This window comes from Plecotus auritus, assembly GCF_963455305.1.
Source record: "Plecotus auritus genome assembly, chromosome: 10".
NCBI classification, from domain to species: Eukaryota; Metazoa; Chordata; class Mammalia; order Chiroptera; family Vespertilionidae; genus Plecotus; species Plecotus auritus.
This window is the reverse complement of record NC_137785.1, coordinates 12126837-12147680: the sequence shown is the minus strand read 5'-3', so window position 1 is coordinate 12147680 and position 20844 is coordinate 12126837. Positions and strand designations below refer to the sequence as shown.

The following is a 20844-nucleotide window of genomic DNA, read 5'->3' as shown; positions in this document are numbered from 1 at the left end:
AGCTAAAAAAAAAAAATAGATCCCATCAGAGAGAGGGAAGCACCATCAGTCCAGAGTCAGCAGGAACCAAGAAGCCAAACATCAAGACAACACACAAGGCAGAAAGACAATGGAGACAGGAAGGCCATAGGCAGACACAGCCACGGGAACAGAAGTAGAGACAGTGGCCCTAGCCGGTTTGGCTCAGTGGACAGAGCGTCGGCCTGTGGACCGAAGGGTCCCAGGTTCAATTCCAGTCGAGGCACATGCCCGGGTTGTGGGTTTGATCCCCACCTGTGGGTCTTGCAGGAGGCAACCGATCAATGATTCTCACCATGGATGTTTCTCTCCCTCTCCTTTCCTCTCTGAAATCAATAAAAAATATATTAAGAAAGTAGAGACAGTGAACTCAAAGAAATAGTAATAGAATTAGATGAGAAAAGAGGCGAGTGACAGACACAAATGGAGAGATGGGAAGATTCCAAGGCAGGCGATGACCAGAACTGGGGCCGGTGAGACACAGAGCTGAAAGGGACAGAACCGAGGGGAGAGGTGCCCGTGGAGAGATGCAGTTAGGGGAAGGCAAGAGGCAAGAATGTCAGGGAGGTCACGTGCAGAAACGGGTAAATGAAGGCAGGGCCACTCTGAGGTGTGTGGGATGTGGCTGGTCAGTATAGGTTGCTGGCAGGTCACTCCTGGGCACCCCTCACACCAGGCCTGGCCTTGGGACAGCTTCTGGCCACCACCACAGGCTGCCTTGTGGAGACAGCTCTGACCACCACCTGTGACCTTCCCTAGCCCTCACCCGTGCCTCGTGGCCGCTTGGAAGCCGAGGCTGCAGCTGGTCAGTGATGCTGGCCTCGGAGCTGGGATGCAGGGGAGCGGGGCCGGGCTTCACCGCCGTGCCGTCTCGGCCTTCCTGAGCCTCGATGGTCCCGTCTGTCGACATGGGTGGTGAGGATGGCGATATCTCCTGGGTGGCACCTGCTCCCTGCATTCTCCCCTCTTCGCCCCCCGAAACACACAGAGGCCCCGCATTCCTCCAAAAAGTTGTTTTTGTCTTTTTTAAATAATGTGAAAATGCCACGCGAAGGTTTGAACCAGAAGCCCCTCCAGGGGCCAGGCTGGGGCAGGGAAGGGGAAACGCGAGATGGGGGGTCCAGGTCCCCCGAAGCCTGCGGCCCCGTCTGAGGCGGGAGAGGGTGAGGAGGGGCCTCCGCTGTGCCGAGGGGCTCCAGGCCCGAAAAAGTCCAGTTCAGTTCCAAGAAGGTGGATCTCCAGGGAGGGGGAGTGGCTTCCTGCCTCATTTGGCACCGAGGGGGTCGGGGGGATCAGGGGAGCCTTCCGGGGGGCTGAGGGGCAGGGGGCCAGGGCCTCCCGTTTGGCACATGGTGGGGGAGGGGGAGGGCCCAGCCTCAGGGGCCTCCCCAGAGGCGGTGTCTGTGGTGGTGGCAGTGGCTCCGTCGTCCACAGAGGATTCCATTCTCAACCCCTCTTCTGGGGGTACAGGGGGGTCGGGTCTTTGGGGGGTCAGTTCTCCACAGGGCCTGACGACAAAGGGAGTGGAGAGAGAAACAGAATTACTGGGCGGACAGGCTCATTCGGAGGGAGAGCGAAGCCCCCGCTGCGGCTCACAGGCCCCCCCCCATCTGCTGGGTCCCTTCCCGTCCTCACCGGGCCCCTCCCCTCGCTCACTCTGCTGCAGCCAGCGGCCTCCCCGCTGTGCCTTCTGGGCTCCAGGCTCAGTCCTACCCCAGGGCCTTTGCACTTGTTCCCACTGCACAGAACCCCTGTCCTTAGCCCTCCGTGAACGCAGGCCGCTGCTGGACGCCCCTCCCCAGAGGCCTTCCCTGGCCATTTTCAGTCAAGCAGGTGCCCCCTCCGCCCCCCATGGCATTGTGCTGTGGCTACGTTTCTCTGCCTCCTCTGGGATAATCCCAGTCAGAATCCCAGAGCTTCCTGTCCGTTTGCCCCTCCAGAACGTAAGCTCAGGGCGGACGGGTCCGTGGTCCCTGCTGCACCCCAGCGTCCAGCACCGGGCCTGCCACACAGCGCCCTCCCATCTACCTTCCCAGGACCCCTCCGCTCCAAACGGAAGGGACGTCCCCGCCCCATTCCACACGCCAGAGAAACAAGGGCTTCGTTCGGGGTGGAGGACCTTGCCAAGGGCCACTCACCGGCGCCCTCACTCTCCACCCCACCTCTTCCCTGAGTGGTCTCGGTCAAGTTACTGCCCTTGCTCCCCATCCCTGTGCCTCAGCTTCCTTCTAAGTGGGGAGCATGACCCTCATGTCCTTTCCCAAAGGAGAGGGGGGACTCTGGGATATGAGGCATCCCTCAGCATCCAGGGAACATGTGTTGAGTGGGCAACGCCATGTGAGCACAGGGGTCGGAGGAGTTAGGGGGCCCTGCTTGGGCCCCCACGCCCGGTCCTGCGTCCCTGCCAGGCTCCCCAGCTTCCCAGCCCAGTGGCAGGGGACCAGCTGCCGCCTGAGGAAGGAACTTGGGGTTTCAGACAATCCGCCCTCCCTCTCGCTCCCGGTGATTAAAGGTAAAGTCATCTTCGCCTGAGCCCTGACTCAACACTTGGCCGCCGTCCCCACGCCCTGGAACCCACCCCACCCTGTCCTCACGGGGGCCTCAGAGACGGCCTCTGGGAGGAAATGACATTTGGGGTGAGAGCTGACAATGTAGCCAAGTGAAGTCAGCCTCAGCCCCATCCCTGTGCCCTTGACTCCATGTGTACTTGCATCTCCCTCCTGGACTGGGACCCGGCCTCCTTCCCAGCCTCGTAGGCCCCATGTGGCCCCAGGGCGGGGTCCTCCTACACCTGGGGCTGCGTTGGCCCATCCTGATCCCGGCCCTCCCATAGCTCCCTAACACTCCAGGACTAAGGCCCCACCCCTCAGCCCATCCCCAAGCCCCACATGGTCTGCCCCGCCCCCTGTTGCCTCACCCTCCCCTCCATCTGCCCCACTCTCTTAGTCACCCCCAGACACACCACTTCCCTTCTGTTCCTTAAGCTGGCCAAGCTCTCTCCTGCCTCAGGCCCTTTGTGCAAGCTGTTCATCCTTCCTCTTCACCTAGTTAACGACCATCAACCCTCAAATCCCTGGTTAAGTGGCACGTCCACTGGTCACCGGGGAGACGAAGCCCTTTCCTGGGTCTTTTTCAGATGACTGCGGGGTCAGCGTCTAGGTGCGGGGAGCAGGGGAGGTGGGGCTCATCGACCTTGCTCAGCTGGGAATGCCGGCACCCAGCACCGCACCTGCACACAGCCGATGCTCAATAAACTACTGTTTAAGCACAGAAACAGCTATCAGCTGGAGGCCACGCACTGCTCTAGGCTCAGGCACCGTGCTCCGCGCTCCATGCTCCGTGCATGGGGAGGAGTAAGCCAGGCAATCCTCTCAACAATGGAGCGTGTAATCATCCCCATTCCACAGATGAGGAAACCGAGGCACAGGAAGGGAAAGCAGCTTGCCTTACATCACTTAGCCAGGAAGTGGCAGGGCCAGCTCGTGGACTCAGGCACGCTTTGGGAAAGCAGGAATGGAACCCACCCAGTTGTCCCTTCTACCTTCGCAGCTCAGTCTGCCTGGCCCAGGGCAGGCCTGGCATCCAGGGCAGTTCTCGGTATCGGCAGCAGGGGGCAGCAGAGAGCCTGGGTCTCATCGGTCTCTAGTCCCAGTCCCGCCCTGAGACATGGCTGTGCCCTCCTTTCTGTGAAGATGGCCTTAGCTTTGGGTCATCAAAAACTAAGGGTGATGTGCCCGTCTTCCATGCGAAACACCACAGAAGGGACTCGACAAACACTGACCAGGGGAGAGGGCCAGGCGGCTGGGTTCTGAATCCCGGCCCCCCACTCCCATCCGTGCCTGGGTTTTCTCTTTCGTAAAATGGGGATGAGACCAGAATCCACCGGGTGGGATCCCAGCGAGGATTAATGGGCTAAGGTGCGGCAAGCACAAGGTAGGGTCTCTGCCAGCACTTGCTATTATTATTATCATCAGCAGTGCAACCCTGGTTGTTATTGCTGTGGGACCCCCAGCCAGGTTCTGTCTGCTCAGGTTCATACCGCCCAGCTGTGCACTGGGGCCTGCTCTCCTGGTCTGAAGGGAGGGGCGCTGAGGAGCCTGGAAGTGCCAGGCAGGAGCCCCACTCAGAGATGGGGCGAAGATGGGAAAGACTCGGAGGAGATCCTTACAGAAGGGGAAACTGAGGCTCAGGGAGGCCCATCTAAGGGACACTGCCTGGTCTGAACTGGTTGCAGAGTTTGGTGGGGTCTCAGTGATGAGCAGTGTTGACAGAGGGGAAGGAGGAGACTGAAGAGAGGGGGGCCAGGGGGATTCAGACGTGGGGACAAGAATGTGGAGGGGACAGAGAGAGCCCGGCAAGGGTGGGATCTGAAGCACGTTACCTGCGGGCCTGGCGTCGGGGGCCCGGGTGGGGGGCCCCGGGGTCTCCAGCGCAGGCGAGACGGAGAAGCGGGAGAAGCACAGGGGGGGGCCTGGCGGGGGGAGGAGGGGGAAATCCTCCGCCCACTCGAAACTGCCTCCTAGAGGAAGGGGGTGCAGGGGGAGAGCGGAGAACGAGGTCAGACCCTCAGACACTCCAGGAGCCCGTCCACCTTCAGCCCCGCCCCTTCCTAGGCCCCGCCCCTTCCAGGCCCCGCCCCTCACCAAAGCCGCTGTCGTTGCTGGGAAACCCATCTCCGGGGGTGGCGGGGTGGGGAGGCGTCGGGGGCGCTGGCGGCGTGGACAGGTCCGTGTCCCCCTCGGGGGGGCCCTGGACGCTCAGCTCGTTGGTTGGCGTCTCCTATGAAGACAGACGAGGGGAGACGAGAGGGGGCTAACCGTCACGTCCCACCACTGCATCCCAACAAGCAACAAGCCCCGCTAACATTTCTCAGTTTACTATTAAACGCTCTGGAGATGGCTGCACCCCCTAATTTCTCTAATCTGCCTTCGAAGCCCCAGGACAGCCTTAACCGCACCCCCCCCCCCAGGCCGCTCCAACGACAGCGGAGCCCCGCCCACACACCCAGACAGCCCGCCGCTGCCTCCACGGGACCCCCGAACCAATACTATCTCCGTACACCCCCCACCCCGTCTCCATGACCCCTACCTACCTCTGAGATCTCGACTGCTAAGTCCAAATTCGGGCCCCAGGACTACCTGTTGCTATGGTCCTCCAAACCCTCACCCCATCTAGCTCACCTCCTGACCCACCCCTGGGCCCCTGGGCCCCGCCTTCCCAAGTGGACCCGCCCCAGCCCTCCAAGCCCCATCCTTTCGGTTCAGGCCCAGCCACAGCTCAGGCCCCTGTGCCCCTCCGCTCAGGACCTCAGCCCGGCTGGCCCCGCCTCAGGCTCCTTTAGATCCCGCCCCAGTCCACAAGCGCCACCACGCCCTCCCTGTGTCTCTACAACGCTACCCGCCTCTAGGGACACAACCCTCATCCCATTTCTCTAGGCTCCGCCCAGTTCATTAGCTCAGCCCACCCCTGAACCCACTCTAAACCATCTTAACTCTACAAGCCGCATCCCTTAAGTCCTACCCGCAGCCTCTCCAGGACTCACCCCCAGCGGGTAAGATCCATCCTGAGCCAGCCCCTTAGCTCTCCCCCTGGGCTGGTGTGTGAACCCCGCCCCAAACGCACTAGGCTTCGCCCCCATAACCCAATCCCTGCGTCCCTCTCAACATTTCCACCCTCGTCTCTCTCCAGGCTCCGCCTTGACTACCACATACAGGTATTCCACTTTAAATACACCCTTTTGCAAAGCAAAGTCACTTTGCAAAAGGGTGAATTTGTAGTGGGAAACCTGTGTCCTCCTTTCCAGATCCACTCTCTCCAGGACCCACCCACGCTCCGGGCTCCGCCCATCCTCCTGGCCCCGCCCCACGCTCAGGCTCCGCCTTCACATTCAACTCTTCATCTCATCCTCCAATCTCTCCCCAATCCCCCGCCAGTCAGTCCCCAAGCCCCGCCCCTACCCTGCAGGCCCCGCCCCCGGCACCTGTGCCCAGCCCCGGCTGCGTACCTGGTCGAAGAGGTAGACGGTCACGTCCCCGTGGAAGGAGACCATCTTGCGCTTCCTCTCCAGCTCGCTGTCCTCGGACTCGTCGGCCCCGCGCGGTGACTTGAGCAGCCCCCGCAACGGGCGGGCCGCGTCCCCGTCGGAGTTGCTCACCACGACCGGCACCGGGGCTGCCCGGGACCTCCCGGGGCCCCGCGGCCCCGCCGCCACGCCCGCCGCCTCGTCCTCCTCCTCCTCGTCCTCGTCCTCCCCGTCCTCCTCCGCCGGCCCCGGCGCCCCCGCCCCGCCGGCCTCCCCGCCAGCCGCCCCGCCGTCCGCGTCCTCCCACGGGGGCCGCCGCGGGCCCGGCCCCGGGAACGGCGTAAGCGTGAGCGGCGGCAGCGCCAGCGAGAGCCGGGAGAGCTTGGCTGTGAGAGGAGAGACCCGGTGAGCCCCCTCATCCCGGGGAAACTGAGACATGCCTCCCGCCTGGCTGTGTGGCCTCAGGTCATCTCAGACTACAAGCTGGGCCTCAGTTTCCCTCCTTGTGAACCCAAGGGCTGCACTGGGGTCTTCCTCCACGCAGGGCGAGAGATCTACCCCTGACCCCAGTGCCAACTTCTCCCCATCCACCAGGCCCTTCCGACCTCTCCAAGCCCCGTCCCCACCTCCTTCTGGCTTGACTTCCAGCCAGCCAGACCACCTCCCTCTTCCTCCCACCTCTGAGGCTTTGCATAGCTGCTCCTTCTGTCTGAAACGTCCTTTTTTAACTCAAGTCCTAGCCATCCTCCAACTATATTGGGGCGTCCAAAGCCTTCAGAGCCCCCCAGGCGGTCCTCAGGCCAGACCACCAGCTCTGCACCCCACAGCATCAAGGACCTCTCCTTCAGAGATGATTACCTCAGTATATTAACTATATTTCAAAAGCAGGTGACTCGATTAGTGTTTGCCTTTCCACAGAACAGACCGAATCTCGCTCGTTCTGGCTGCATCTCCAAGCCCCAAGCACAGTACTCAGCCAATATTTGTGGGATTGATGGATAAATTAATCCCTGCTATGTGATGTTGACCAAGGTACTTTCCCTCTCTGGCCCTCAATCACCAGACAAAATTGGAGTGGTGTCTAACCATTGCTAGGCCCTTTCCCTGCCCGTAGACTCCCTGACCTCATCCTGCTGGGAGGGAAGGGCTCCAGGTGCCGGGAGAAGGAAACCTGGCTTCACATCCCAAATCTGCCCACTCGCTGTGTGCCCCTGGGCAAGCAGATCCACCTCTCTGAGCCGCTGTTTCCTCACTGGTAAATGCCAGGGGCTGCTCATTCATTAGTGCACAAGCGAACTGTGTGCCAGGCCCTGTGGGGGGCGATGGTGGGGATCCGAGGAAGATGAGTGGGGGCAGAAAGAAGATGGCTGTGGACCAGGTCACTCTCCTCCCTCATTCATTCTACTCCAGCATCACTGGCCTTTTGCTATTATTCCCTGATCTTGCCAACTTAGGGCCCATCTCAGTGCCCTATACCTGTGGCCTACCTGACACATTTTCTTCATGTCTGCTCAAAAGTCACCTCCATATGGAGACTTTCCCTGACCACCCATCTCAGGGTGATAGGATGGGGGGAGGGATGCTGTATAGAGAGAGCTATGGGTACCCAGAGGAAGGACAGGGTAACAGCCTTTAGAAATCAGGAAGATTTCCCAGGGCAGGGGAAATTTGAATGGGGTCTTGAAGGATGAGTAGGAGTTCACTGGTTTAAAAAAAAAAAAAAAAGCAGCAGGCTATTTCTAGCCCAGGGGTGGGCAAACTTTTTGACTCAAGGGCCACAATGGGTTCTTAAACTGGACCGGAGGGCCGGAACAAAAGCATGGATGGAGTGTTTGTGTGAACTAATATAAATTCAAAGTAAAGGAGCGGAGGGGAGAGCAAGAGAACCCTCCGCTCTTTCGGCTCTGCGGGCTGGATAGAACAGCCGAACGGGCCGGATCCAGCCCGCAGGCCGTAGTTTGCCCACGGCTGTTCTAGCCTCTTCTCACCCAGAAACATCAACCTTCAATCCCCTTCTCCCCCCCGCCCCCCCTGCCACCCATCTCACAGGCATCTTAGCTGCTGGTCTCCTGACATGTTTATGCTGCCCTGGGTCATTCCTGGCACAGTTGGTGCAAGCTCCCCACAACAGCCTCTAGGAACGGGCAGTGTTCTAATAAACTGTGCTTTGCGGAAGGAACATTCTCTTCCCAACCTTTCCCTCCTGAGCCACAGGCTCCTCTGGCAGACGCAGATGTAAGCCTCCTTCACTCAAGTGTGGCTTTGTCAGAATAAAACAGGGCCCGGTCACTATAACTTTCATACCAGAATTTAAGGAAATCGGGCCTGTGGGCGATTCCAGTGGAACCACAGTCCCAGTGCCTATGTCTCAATAGGGGCTTGACCTCCATCCAGCCCCAGGGACCACCTCCCCATTTCTCCCCCCGCTGAGCCTTTGCATAGGCTGTTCCTTCTGCCTGGACCTGCCTTTTCTAACTCAATTGGTCTTTATTCTTCATTTATCTTCTCCCAACTCGTCCCCTTTGTGACAAAACATTTCCTGTGTTTCTTTCCAAACTCAATTTCCAGAAAAAGGCATTTCTACAGCTTTCAGGTCACCAACACCCTGGAGACAGGGCCGGGCGTGAGATCCCCTGCGGCCCAGCCTTGGGCAGCTCAGGGCCTGGCACACTGGATAGATGCCTCGGCTTGTTGCAAAGTGGACAGCGGAGATCACATGCGGGCAGCCCAGCCTGCAGATAAGCTTCGTTTGAATTGATTTCAACCTTTGAAACACCAAGAACTCTGGTTTAAGAGGGGAAAGCAGCAAATTTGGCAACCCCCAGTGGGCATTGCTGAACGGAGCGAAGTGGCTGTGCTTCCTCCCAACTGCCCCCCCACCCCCCTGCCACCTCTCCCCGCTGACCTCATTCAGTCCTCAATACTGGCTGGCCCCCCTGGAAATCTGAATTTGAGCCTCCTGGTCTGTGAATCGCAATAATAAAAGCGAGTGCTTAAGGGTGTCAGGCACTGAAATTCTTAACTCAGACAACAACCCTAGTAGGTAGGTGCCATCCTTGCTACCCATTTTTTGGCAGATGGGGAAACCGAGGCACAGAGAAGGAAGGTCCTTTACCCAAGGTCACAGAGCTCGGGCTCTGAGCCCAGGTGGTCCAGCTCGTGTCTGCACTTGTCACCACCGGCCTGACCTGTCTGTACCCAGGAGCCTGAGACTCTCCGCTGTGCTCCCTGGCCCCCGCCCCCATCGCTCCCACGCTCCCAGCGGCCTCCTCACCTTTGATCTGCTCGCTGTTCCCCTGAGGGGGTCCCAAGTCCAAGAACAGCCGTGGCATCTCGGGACCCTTCCTCTCGGGCTTGGGGGGGTCCCCGTCTCCGCTGGGTGCCGGGTCTCCTCCGGCCCTGCTGTCTGGCACCCCGGCCTCTCCCTCGGGGGCCGCCTCCGGCCTGGCCTTCGGGGGCGCTGGCTCCGGCCTCCTCAGCTGGGCCTCCGGCGGCAGAGGTGGAGGCGGCTGTGGCCTCGTGCTGTCTACCCATCCTGCCTTTGCGTCCACGCCGCTTCCGAGGCCGCCGCCGGGGGCCATCCCCATGCCCACTGGGGCTCGGCCCCCATTCCCGAGGTCCAGCCTCCCAGCCCCGGGGGCTCTCGATGCCCCCCCAATCTCGGGGGCTCTCCTCTTGGTCCCCAGTTCCAACACCACGCTCCTGGGGGCTTGGCCAGTGGGGCCAGGGGCTGTCTCCCCGCCGTTCTGGGGCAAGGCCACTGTGCCGGGTGTGGGGGCTCTCTCCAGCAACGTCTCTGGGGCTGGCTCCCCTGTCGTGGGGGCTGGACCCCCACTCTCGGGCATCTTCTCCCAGGGCCCTGGGGCTCTCCAAGGCCCAGTCTCTGGCAGCCTCTCTGTGTTCCTGGGGAGTCTCGGGCCCCCATTCTCTGACACCGTCTCCTCCATCTTTGGGGGTGTCAGCCCCCCATTCACCAACACTGTCTCTTCTCTCTCTGGGGACCTCAGCTCCCCATTCTCCAGCATTGTCTCCTCCCTCCTTGGGGGCGTCAGCTCCCCATTCTCCAACACTTTCTCTTCTCTCTCCAGGAACTCCGGGCCCCCATTCTCTGCCACCTTCTCCTCGATGCCTGGGGCTGTCTGTCCCCCGTTCTCCAACACTGTCACCCCGTTCACGGGGAGGCTCAGGTCCTCGCTCGGGTTTGAGGCTTTCTTCCCGCTGCCCAGGGCTGTGGGGTCCCCGCTCGGGCCCGGGGCTTTCTCTTGGTTCCCGGGGCCTCTCCCTGCTTTCCTGGGCCCCATGTCTCGGGAGGCCGTCGCCTTCTCCCCCAGGAGGTTCCGCGTCACGTCCTCCCGCAGGGACATCAGCAGCTGCTCGGTGCTCACTTGAACTACGAAGGTTGGCTTCTCCCGGGCCCCCGGAAGTGGGAGGGGACCCGGGTCTGGGGGCGGCCGGGGCGCTCCCGGGTCGGGGGGCTCGGGGGGAGCCCGTGGTCGAGGGACCCCTTCCTCCTCGGCTGCCCCCCCACCTGGGAAGGCTCCCTCGGGGGAAAAAGGGGTCTCGGTCTCGTAGCCGCTGTCCCCCGGCTTGGGGCCCGGAGACGATAGGCCTGAGCCGGGACTGGCCACGGCTGAAGGGGGGTCTGGGGACACGGCGGGGTCCGCGGGGGCCCGGGGAGGTGGCGGCGGGGGGGGGGGGAGCGGGTGGTGGCCCCCGCCCGGGGTACTGGGGCGCTGCGGCCCCCATGAGGGGGTCCAGAAACTCGGGGGGGGCCGAGGAGGGGGGGGCCATAGGCAGGTCGGCCAGGGAGCCCCGCTCTGCCCTCAAGGACGAGTCGTCCTCTGGGGGGTGGGGACAGCCAAGAGCAGGGTGGCCCCCCCAGCCAGCGACGGCCTCGCCCCGCTCCAGGGGCAAGCAGGAGCAGGCCCCCTCCCGGCTGCAGAGGGGACACGGCAGGTGGCTGCGGCGGCTGGGGCCACCCCCGAGGCTGCTGCTGTCCTCTCCCGGGGAGCTGCCCTCCTCCTCCTCTTCCTCCTCCTCCTCCTCGGCCCACGCGGCCCCCCGCTCCCCCAGCACCTCGGCAGGGTCCCCCGCCAGGGTCTCCCCCGCGCCCCGGCCCTCGGGGTCCCAGCCACTCAGGAGGAAGCTGCCCGACGCTGAGGACTGGGCCGGGAAGGGCCGGGGCGCCGGGAAGAGGGGGGAGGCCCAGGTCTCGGACACCAGCTGGGGCACCTCGGAGGGGGGCTGGGGGGCCTGGGGGGCCGGCACGCCTGTGTCCAGGGGGTCCCAGTCATTGGGGAAGAGGGGCTCGGGTGGGGAGCCATGCTCCTCCAGGCGGATGTAATACTCGCTGCTCACAGAGGGGCTGCGGGCGCTGATGACGGGCAGCACGCTGGGCGTGGACAGCGCCTCGTAGAAGGGGTTGGAGGGGTTGGCGTGGGGGGCCGGGGGCGCGGACGCTGGCTGCCAGGGCGGTGCCCCCCCACCCCGGCCAGCCCCCCGCCGCGCCTTCTCCCACAGGCACTCGAGGTTGAGGCCACGGCTGCTCTCGGTGACCGTGAGCACGTCGTCGGGGTCGGCCCCGGGGAAGCCATCTAAAAGGGGGAACGGGGAGGAGAGGGTGCCCGGGCGGGGCGCGCTGTGGGTGGCGGGCCAGGGCCAGGGGAAGGGGCCATCCCGGGGCGGGGGTGGGGGGGGTGGGGGCCGCGGGGGCCGCTCGGAGAGCAGGTAGGTGAGCTGCAGCTGCAGGTCAGAGGCCGAGGGGCGCTGGGCAGGCGGCCGCCAGCAGGACTGCAGGATGTCGTACCTGGGGGAGAGGAGAGGCCGCATGAGCAGAACCCGGGGGGGGGGGGGCGCACCAGGCGGGCAGAGACCCAGAGAGGGGGCCAGACACCCAGGGGGAGAGAGACAGACACCCAGGGGGAGAGGAAGGGGACAGCGAGGCCCTGTGAGGACACAAGGGTTAAGGCGGCCTTCGTGTCTGGCTGAGCGCTCCGGGGTCAGAGAAAAGCCAGCAGCCGGGGCTTCTCAGGGTGAGGAGCCGGGGCTTCTCGGGGTGAGGAGCCGGGGCTTCTCGGGGTGAGGAGCCGGGGTTCAGACACCAGCGCTGGCGCTCGTGCTCCTGCAGCAGATGCTGGCAGCGGGGTGGGGACGTCCCTGCGCTGAGACTGTGGGTGGTGTGTGAGGAGGCCGGGGTCCTGGGACCATCCCGGGGTGGGGCCCTCACCAGTAGTCCCCGTAGGGCAGCTTGAGCCTGGGCCGGGCCAGCTTGACGTGCTGCTGGCGGACCACGAAGGCAAGGACCTCCTCGTCGGACAGGTGGCGGTAGGGTTGCGCCCCAAACTCAAACAGCTCCCACAGCGTCACCCCCAGGGACCTGCAGGGAGCAGAGGGCAGCGAGAGGTCAGAGCCCCACCCTGACAGGCCTGGGGCCTGTCCCCTGGTCCTCGGTTTCCCCATCCGTGGCGCCGGGCCTACCAGATGTTGCTCTCCCGGCTCTGGTCCACCACCATGAAGGTCCCATGCAGCTCGCCCAGCAGCTCGGGCGCCGCCCAGCGCAGGGGGATCCACAGGCGCTCGGGGGTCAGGTAGTAGTCCTCCTGGGGGGCCGGCAGGGTCAGGCGGGTCGGGGCAGCCCCACCCCCCGCCCCCTCGCCCCCAGCCCCCACGAAGGCAGGCACCCCACCTTGTAGTTGCTGTGGGCCAGCCCGTAATCGCCGATGCGCACGGTGAGGTCAGAGGTCAGCAGGCAGTTGCGCAGGGCCAGGTCGCTGGGTGCCCGAGGAGGGGGCCAGGTGAGGAAGGGGCAGCCTGGGCAGCTCACCCCCAGCCCAGATTCTGCCCACTTCCCGGACTCCGCCCCTTCCTCTTTCCCCCCTGCCTCCAGCCCTGATTCCTCCTTGGCCCCAAGCCCCCTCCATCTCCTCTTGACTCCTCCCCTCTCCTGGCCCCGCCCCTCCCTCCCCTAAGGTGACCCCCTGCTCCCGAGGCCCCCGCGGGCACCTGTGCACGTAGTTGTGGGAGTGGAGGTGCGCCAGCCCCCGGGCGATCTCCAGGCCCATCCGCTGCAGCGTCCGCAGGTCGCGCGGGGGCAGCTCAGGGGACAGGCCCTCTGGGGGCCGCTGGGCGCGGAGGTAGCGCTTCAGGTCCCCCTGGGAGGAAGGGCAGGGAGGCTCAGCACCACCCCCTCCCAGCAGCCACACATCCAGCCGATCCCGGCGAGGTGGGGGGGCACCCGCACTCAGTGAGCAGTCCCTCTGAGCGGCAGGGGGCGAATAACAGAACACGCCTCACTGCTGGGTGGGGCACCACCTGCGGGCGGAGTGCCCACGTGACCACTGTTAGCGCTCATCACACTAGTGTCGCTGTGATGGTGACGATGTTATTGCCCGAGTTCTAGGACCCTAGGCGCCCCCAGCCCCCTCGCCCTCCCCTCCAGCTCCCCCCCCCACCCCCGCAGAGCCTCACCAGCTGACAGAACTCCATGATCAGCAGGAAAGGCAAGGTCTCGACGCAGACGCCCAGGCACTGCAGGACGTTGGGGTGCTGCAGGCTCCTGTGGGGGGGTGGGGGGGGGCGGCTGGGTCAGGAAGCAGCTCTTCCCTCCAGCCCAGCCCCAGCCCAGCCACCCAGCAAAACCAAACTGTTGCTTCAGCCTTTTCCATCTCAGTTTCCTCACCTCAGGTCTCCCCGCCCCGCCCCCTCCACACACACACATAGACACCCTCCCCATTCCCTGTCAGGACCGCCCACTGTCCCCCAGCTCCTGGGCCAGACCCCCAGTGTCTCCTGCTCCCACCTTCCTCCTCACCCCAGCCTCCTGGCCCCTGACTCGTCTCCATCCCCTCCTCTCCCGACAGCCCCAGCTCAAGCCTCCTCCTCACACCCGGGCCTCTCTGCTCAGCCTCCTCCCGGCCTCCACTCTCTCTCCCTGACCCCACAGCTCTCCGTGCTCCCTGGCATCCCACCTGGCCGTTCCTCAGCCCTTCCCAGCCCTCTGGCTGGCCGCCCCGCCTTCCCCAGCATCACGTCTCACCCCAGGCTCCTCTCCTCCGCAAACACAGGGGCCCGCTTAGGCTCCGGCCTTTGCACAGACGGTTCTACACCCTCCCTATCAGAGTCCTCCTCATCCCGCAGGCCTCAGCTGCAGCACCATTTGCTCAAGAAATGGCACTGACCCCCAACACCGGGGGTGCCCCTTTTTTCTCTAGGCAGCCAGTTCCACGGAGACGAGGATTTGGGCTGTTTGTTCATGTAGCCACATCCTAGTGCCTCAGACCAGCAGGTAGGTGTTCCATAAAAATGTGTGGACGAAAGGTTTACCTCGCCACATGGCCTGGGGCTTGGGGGAGACGAACCGTCCCAGGCTTGGCGCCAGGTAGGTGTGTGGTGAGCTGTTCTCCCTCTGGCGCCGGCGGGAGGCAGGGGCCGCTCATGGGCCCGGCCATCCAGGGCCCGTGTTCCAACCTGCTCTGCCTGGGATACTAGCCCTCCCTGCTCTACCACGGCCCCGGTATGTGCTGGGGCTGGGAAAGCGGCGGGAGTGCCCGTGCCGGCGATCGGATGGCAGATGTAGAAGGAAGCGGGGCTCACTGCACACCTACTAATGTGAGCCCAGGCCGGCCGCTTCTGCCAGCAGATCCTCCCGACAGCCCTGCGGGGCGGGACGCTGTTCCCCATGCGGGCCAGAGGAAATGGAGGCCCAGAGAGGCAAAGCGACTGGCCCAGGGCCACACAGCGGGGAGGGTGGCAGAGCTGAGATGGGATCTCAGCTCTGGCTCGTGCAGCCTCCCGAGGGCCAATGGCACTTGTGCTCAGGGGACAATAAGGACCCCGAGCTGCCGGTGTAGCCTCACCCTGCCCGCTCCAGCAGAGCGTTCTGTGAAGGTGAAAATGCTCTAGATCCGGGCTGTCTCCCGTGGCAGCCACGGCCCTGCGTGGCCACTGCGCGCTTGCACATGGCGAGTGTCCCTGAGGAAGGGAATTTTTAACTTGATTTGATTGTTTATGTGGCTAGCGGTTGCCAGCAGAAACAGGCAAATAAGCCACTAAGCAGATGAAAATTGACAAACTGGATATGTGTTATGAAGAAAACACGCGAGCTGATGTGTGGGGGATCCCAAGGCCTGCCGTGTGTGTGTGTGTGTGTGTGTGTGTGTGTGTGTGTGTATGCGCGCGCACGTATGCACACAGGCCTCTCTGAGCTGAGACCTAGGAGGGCAGGGTCTGAGCTGGGGGTGTGAGCCAGGAGTGGTATCCCAGCGGGAACAGCAAGGGCAGGCAAGGGTCCTGAGGCAGGAACAGGTGACAGGTGGGAGGGTTAGTGAGGAGGGTGGCTGGGGCGAGGGGTCCAGTGGCAGGAAGGGCACCTGGTCAGGCTGTGCAGAGGAGTGGGACTTGGTCCTGTGGGCAATAGGGAGCCATGGAGGTTTTAGAGCAAGGGAGTGACAAAGTCCAACGTCCGGGTCTTTTGGGGTAAACCCCACGTTTAAACTGTCTGACACGGGGTCTCTCTATGCACAGCCCTTTCACGACAGGGAACTTATTACGGCACAAGGCACTTTCTAGTGAGCGTTTATCTAGAAGCCCTTAGAGTGGCGGGGAGACCAGCAGGGAGGGGACAGGATCCCGCCTTCTCAGACCTCCTCGTCCATGGGGGCGGGGAGAGGGGACGGAGCTGCTCCGTGGCCACTTCGGATGCCCGCTCAGGGCCCCGGGCTGTGACTCTGATTCCACGCTTCCTCACCCACAAAGCAGGGGCCTGAGATGTACCCAGTGCTCACCGCAGGGTAACCTCCTCCCACCCCTACCTCCCCCGCCCTGCCCTCTACATGAGAACCCTCGGGCTTCCTGGACTCACTTTCCAGATGAAGAGACTGAGGTTCAGAGTGGAGAGGGCGGGCCTCTAGCTCTGCTTTTGAACCCTCCCTTTGCCCTCTTCACTCTGCCTCTCACATCCCTGGCTCTGTCCCGAGAAAGAACCCGGGGCTCAGAGGGGGATGCTCTCTTGACTGCGCGGCACAGCATGGAAGAGGTAGATCCAGGACTCGAACCCCGGTTTGACCCCACACTCTACTCCCCCCACTCCCTAAGGTGACCTCCAGGAGGCGCACGCCCGGACACTGGGGCTGCAGGGCCCGGCCCAGCATACCTGTAGGGCTGTGCTTCCGAGATGAACTTGCGCTGCTCCAGCGGCCCTGCGCTGGCGCGGAGCTCCTTCACCACCACCTGGGCTGGGGTGTAGTCTGAGAAAATCTCTCCCAGGATCACCTGGTCCAGGGGACCCGGGAGTCAGAGTGTGTGGTTTCCCCCGCCCCCTCCCCTGGAGCCACCTCCGCCCACCACAGGCTCCCAACTTCCCCCTCTTTCCAGGCCCTCCCCTCATATCCCGCCACCCTTGTCCCCCAACGGGCGCGGGGTGAGAGACTCACAGGCCCAGAGTCCGATGGATGCAGGGACGGACGGATGGAAGGATGGACAGACGGACGCGTGGAGAGCCAGGTGGCGAGGCGGAGTGATCAATGGAGTGAGGAGGGGGGCGCTGACGGACAGATGTGGGGGGATGGGGTGGGTGGGAGTGGGTGAGAGGTGGACAGAGGTGAGGGTGATGGGTGGACTGAGGGGGCAGGGGGAGGAGGCGGGGAGCAGATGAGAAGTGGAAGGAGCAGGGGGGATGGACATAAAACAGGAGTACAACTTTGGACTGTATGGACCCCCTGCCTCCCACCCCCAGCCCACTCACCTTCCCAAACCAGCCACTCCCAATCTCTTGTAGGTAGCTGAGGTGCTGGCGGCTAAGGCCCAGGGGAGTGGTCATGTCTGGGGGGACAGAAGAGGGAGGCCCCTGAGACTCTCTCCCCTCCCAAGTGCCCATGACACCTCCCAACTCCGTGGAGACTGGGGGTCCAAAGCAGGCACCAATCCTTCTCTTCATTGGCTGCCCCCAACATTCCAATGATGGGACCTCAGCCCTGGCTGGTTTGGCTCAGTGGATAGAGCGTCGGCCTGCGGACTGAAGGGTCTGGAGTTCCATTCTGGCCAAGGGCACATGCCTGGGTTGCAGGCCTGATCTCCAGTAGGGAGCGTGCAGGAAGCAGCCGATCAATGATTCTCTCTCACCATTGATGTTTCTATCTCTCCCTCCCTCTCCCTTTCTCTCTGAAATCAATAAAAATAGTTTTTAAAAAAACAACAACAAAGATGGGACCTCAGCCTCCTCACTGGCTGCCCACAGGTTCCAGCACCAACCCGTCCTTCCCTTTGGCATCCCAAGAGCCTATGCCGTGACTTCAGCCTGCCATTGGCGGCCTCTGAGATTGAGATCTGGGCTGCCCTCACCATGGATTGCCCCACCATTGATTTCTTAATCCAAAACCCAAATCTGGTTTTGCCAAGTCTGGTTTTGGATTAAGCAATTGCTTCCACCCGATGATCTCTGACCCCATCCAGGGTCAAGATCCTGGGGCTCCCACCTCCACCTTTCCCCTAGGCTGCCTGGCGCCTCCAAGAGAAGACTCTCAAGACCATGGGATCCTAGATCGGGCAGGGGCAGTACCTGAATGTGAAGGCTGCGGCGCAGGCATCGGCAGGGAGACCTCGGCCAGCGGGAGAATGTAGACGTCAGGCAGCGACTGTGAGGAGGAGGTCTCCTCTGCTGGGGGAGTGTACTCCCCGGAGCAATCCTCCCCTTCAGGGTTCTCAAACTCCTGGAGCCAGGAGGGGCGAGGAGGGGAGAATAAAAGGCTGAGACATGCCTGTCTCCCCATCTTTCTCATAACTGTCTTCAGTCCCAGTCCAGTGTCCATCCCAAGCCTCGGAATCTGGCCATAACTTCAGGACCGAAGATGCTCCCAGGCTGACTGCCACTCTCCTGCACCCACCACCTGTGTTGGGGGGAAAGGTCTTGCTGGAGTCTTCCTCCCCACCTTGAACCCTCTCATGCACCTCACCTTAAAGCCGACATCGCCCCGTTTGCAGCACAGACAGGTGAGGAGGAGGAAGATGAAGGCCAGTAGACCGGAGCAGGAAATGAGGACCACGGCGTAGGGAGGAGCCAGAGGGGCCCGGCCCAGGGCGAATCCATCTGTGGGCACAGGGCTGGGTTGGCGTCCCCACTTCAAGCCCCTGGTTCCCCGACTCCATGCCCCTCCCATCCGGGCCAGTCTTGACTACAACTCCCATGACGCACTGCAACCAGCGGCCTCTTGGCAAAGGAGCCGGATGGTGCAGAGCATTGTGGGAATTGTAGTTTGTAGCCTTCTCAGGTGATTGGGGGTGGGGTCCCTCCTCTCCCTCCAAGCTGGGACACCACCACCCCCCCTCCATCACATCACCCCAGACTTGGAAGAATTCCAGTGAGGACTGAGGAAAGGAGAAGGAATAATGGAGCCTGGGGCTCCCAGAATTTACAATCTGCTCCCATGGACAGCCTCATTACCCCCTGTTTGGGGAAGAGGATGAGCCCCCAACTGCAGTCTGGAAGAAGATGCTTACCCCATGCTGGTCCCCCTAGTTAGTAGGGGTGAGGCATGTCTCCTTTAGGGACACGTGGAGCACACACATGTCCTCTGTCCCCAGCCCAAGCCCCTGAGAAGGGAACCCGGCAAGCCCTGGGTCTCCCCAAAGCTAGAGACAGCTTCCTGTGCTGGGTCTGCCTTAGAAATAGTCTTCCTCCTCTCGGCCCCAGCGCTCCCAGAGGCCCTGTCCTTCCCTGGCTTACTGCACACACCTGCACGCACACATGCGTGTACAAACACATGTTGCCCAAATGGACCCCCTCCCCACCCAGCCCCCAGCCTTCCTCCCACAGGCCCTGCGGACAGAGGCTCCATCTCCGCTGCTCCCTAGGCCCCGGCTCGGCTGCCGGAAGACATGCACACAGGTGATGGGGCCAGAGCCCCACGCACAGACCCTTGGGCAGCCGGGGTGGGGGTGGGGGCCGCTGGGCCGCCGGATGGCCCGACAGACTCACCGGGGTGGGCCGGGGACGCCAGGCAGCCGGAGGCGGAGACGGCCGCGAGGAAGATGAAGGCTCCAGGGGCAGGCATCTTGTCGGTGATGGAAGGGAAGTGGAGGTGGTGGCGGCTGGGGAGGAGGGGGGGCGGGCCCTCAGCCCCCAGCCATGGGGACCCGCGCGACCCTGGCCTCCCCCCGCCTAGGAGAGGGGCAAGAGACGCAGGACAGGGGGAGGGAGGGGCTGCTTTCTGGCTCAGGTACCCCCCTCCCCCTCTTTGAAGGGACAGAAGATGAAGGGATGGAGAGGAGGACAGAGGAGAGGAGCTGGGGAGCCGGGGTTGCTGGGGTGGGGGGGGAGAGGGTAGGATGGGAGGGGGGAGAATAAGGGCCCCGCCTCCGAGGGCAGCCAGGATTGGGGGAGCAGAGAGCCTGTCAGAGGAAGGGTGGGAGGAGGGAGGATGGAGGGAGGATGGAGCGTCGTCATGGCAACTGGCTCCCCAGTAGCATTGGCTGCCAGGAGGGAGGGGAGGGAGAGGGACGGACAGGGACCAGCAGACCCTTGGGGTGGGGGGCGCAGGGCCCGCTGTGCCTGTCCTGGACAGCACTGTGACATGTCACCAGCATGGACACGTGTGCTCCACGCCAAGATGCAGATGTCAGGCAGGCATACGCAGCCCACACATGGCTGACACACGTTGCAGAGACCCTCATAGACAAGCACATCACATACAAAGCTGGACAGCCATCGGCAGACGGGGACACGAACACGTCACACACAAAGACGCAGGGATAAGGGGCTGCATTGGGGACACGGCAGGCTGGCCCTCAGCACAGATGCACCCAGCCACGCAGGAATGGCAAAGCACCACAAAGACCCACGCATGCCACAGACGAAGTAGAGCTCAGAATACACAGATGCGTATGCCACAGACAAAGATCCACGCGGACACCACGGTGACATACCGAGGCACACATTCACAGACACGCACATTCCACAGACAAATGGGCAACAAAGAACACCCATAGACACAGCATCACATACACAGATACACACAAGCATCACTTTCAGAGACATGTAAACACATGACATGCACTAACATAGACACATACCACATGCCCAAATATACATGGATACACAGCAGATACATGGAGAGATAAGCAAATCACATTCACGCAAACACACACAACACACATACACATATAGACACAAGTACATAAAAGATACACATCTCTTACCTACACCTACATTTCACTCACCCAAATACACACAGACAAACATCACAGACACACACACATGAGGACAGGCACAACTCATACATAGTTAAAAACACACACAACACTTTCAAAGAATCACAGACATACAAAGCTATACAAATCACGTACAAAAATACACAAACATATCACACTGCTATCACCACATATAGCATACACATATACATACAGAAACACAGCACAGGCACAAACATCGACTACAGAGACGCACGCAGGTAGACACTTCACAAATACACACACATTTCATACAAGGTGACAAAGCCACATTACCCTACCACAGTCACACATCACACAAGGGCACGTATAACACATACCAAGGTGCAAAACACATACAAAGACACACACCGATGAGATTACACAGCCAACACAGCCACAGATGCTTCCCTCACACAAAAGATACATAATCACCGTTTATTTCATATATTTATTCTTTTGAGCATTTCCTCTGCGCGGGGCATTGTTCTCTGCGCTATACACATATTACCTTTTATTCCTCCCAGCAGCCCCCTGAGACAGGTGCTTTTATCGCCCCATCGCACAGATGAGGAAACTGAGGCACGGCGAGGCACAGTCAGGAA

At 62.0% G+C, this 20844-nt stretch overlaps 1 protein-coding gene across 1 annotated transcript; it reads right to left on the bottom strand.

Annotated features, from left to right (window-relative positions):
- Window positions 1–475: 475 nt before the first annotated feature.
- Window positions 476–19234, bottom strand: LMTK3 (lemur tyrosine kinase 3). The gene is given in 16 exon segments (XM_080645817.1): window positions 476–1526; window positions 4400–4537; window positions 4662–4797; window positions 6023–6426; window positions 9315–10737; window positions 10739–11846; window positions 12267–12416; window positions 12518–12639; window positions 12726–12810; window positions 13043–13191; window positions 13508–13595; window positions 16191–16309; window positions 16782–16858; window positions 17595–17745; window positions 17989–18122; window positions 19011–19234. Coding segments are annotated over 16 exon segments (4377 nt in total). The 5' UTR covers window positions 19087–19234; the 3' UTR covers window positions 476–1509.
- Between the last annotated feature and the right edge of the window lie 1610 nt (window positions 19235–20844).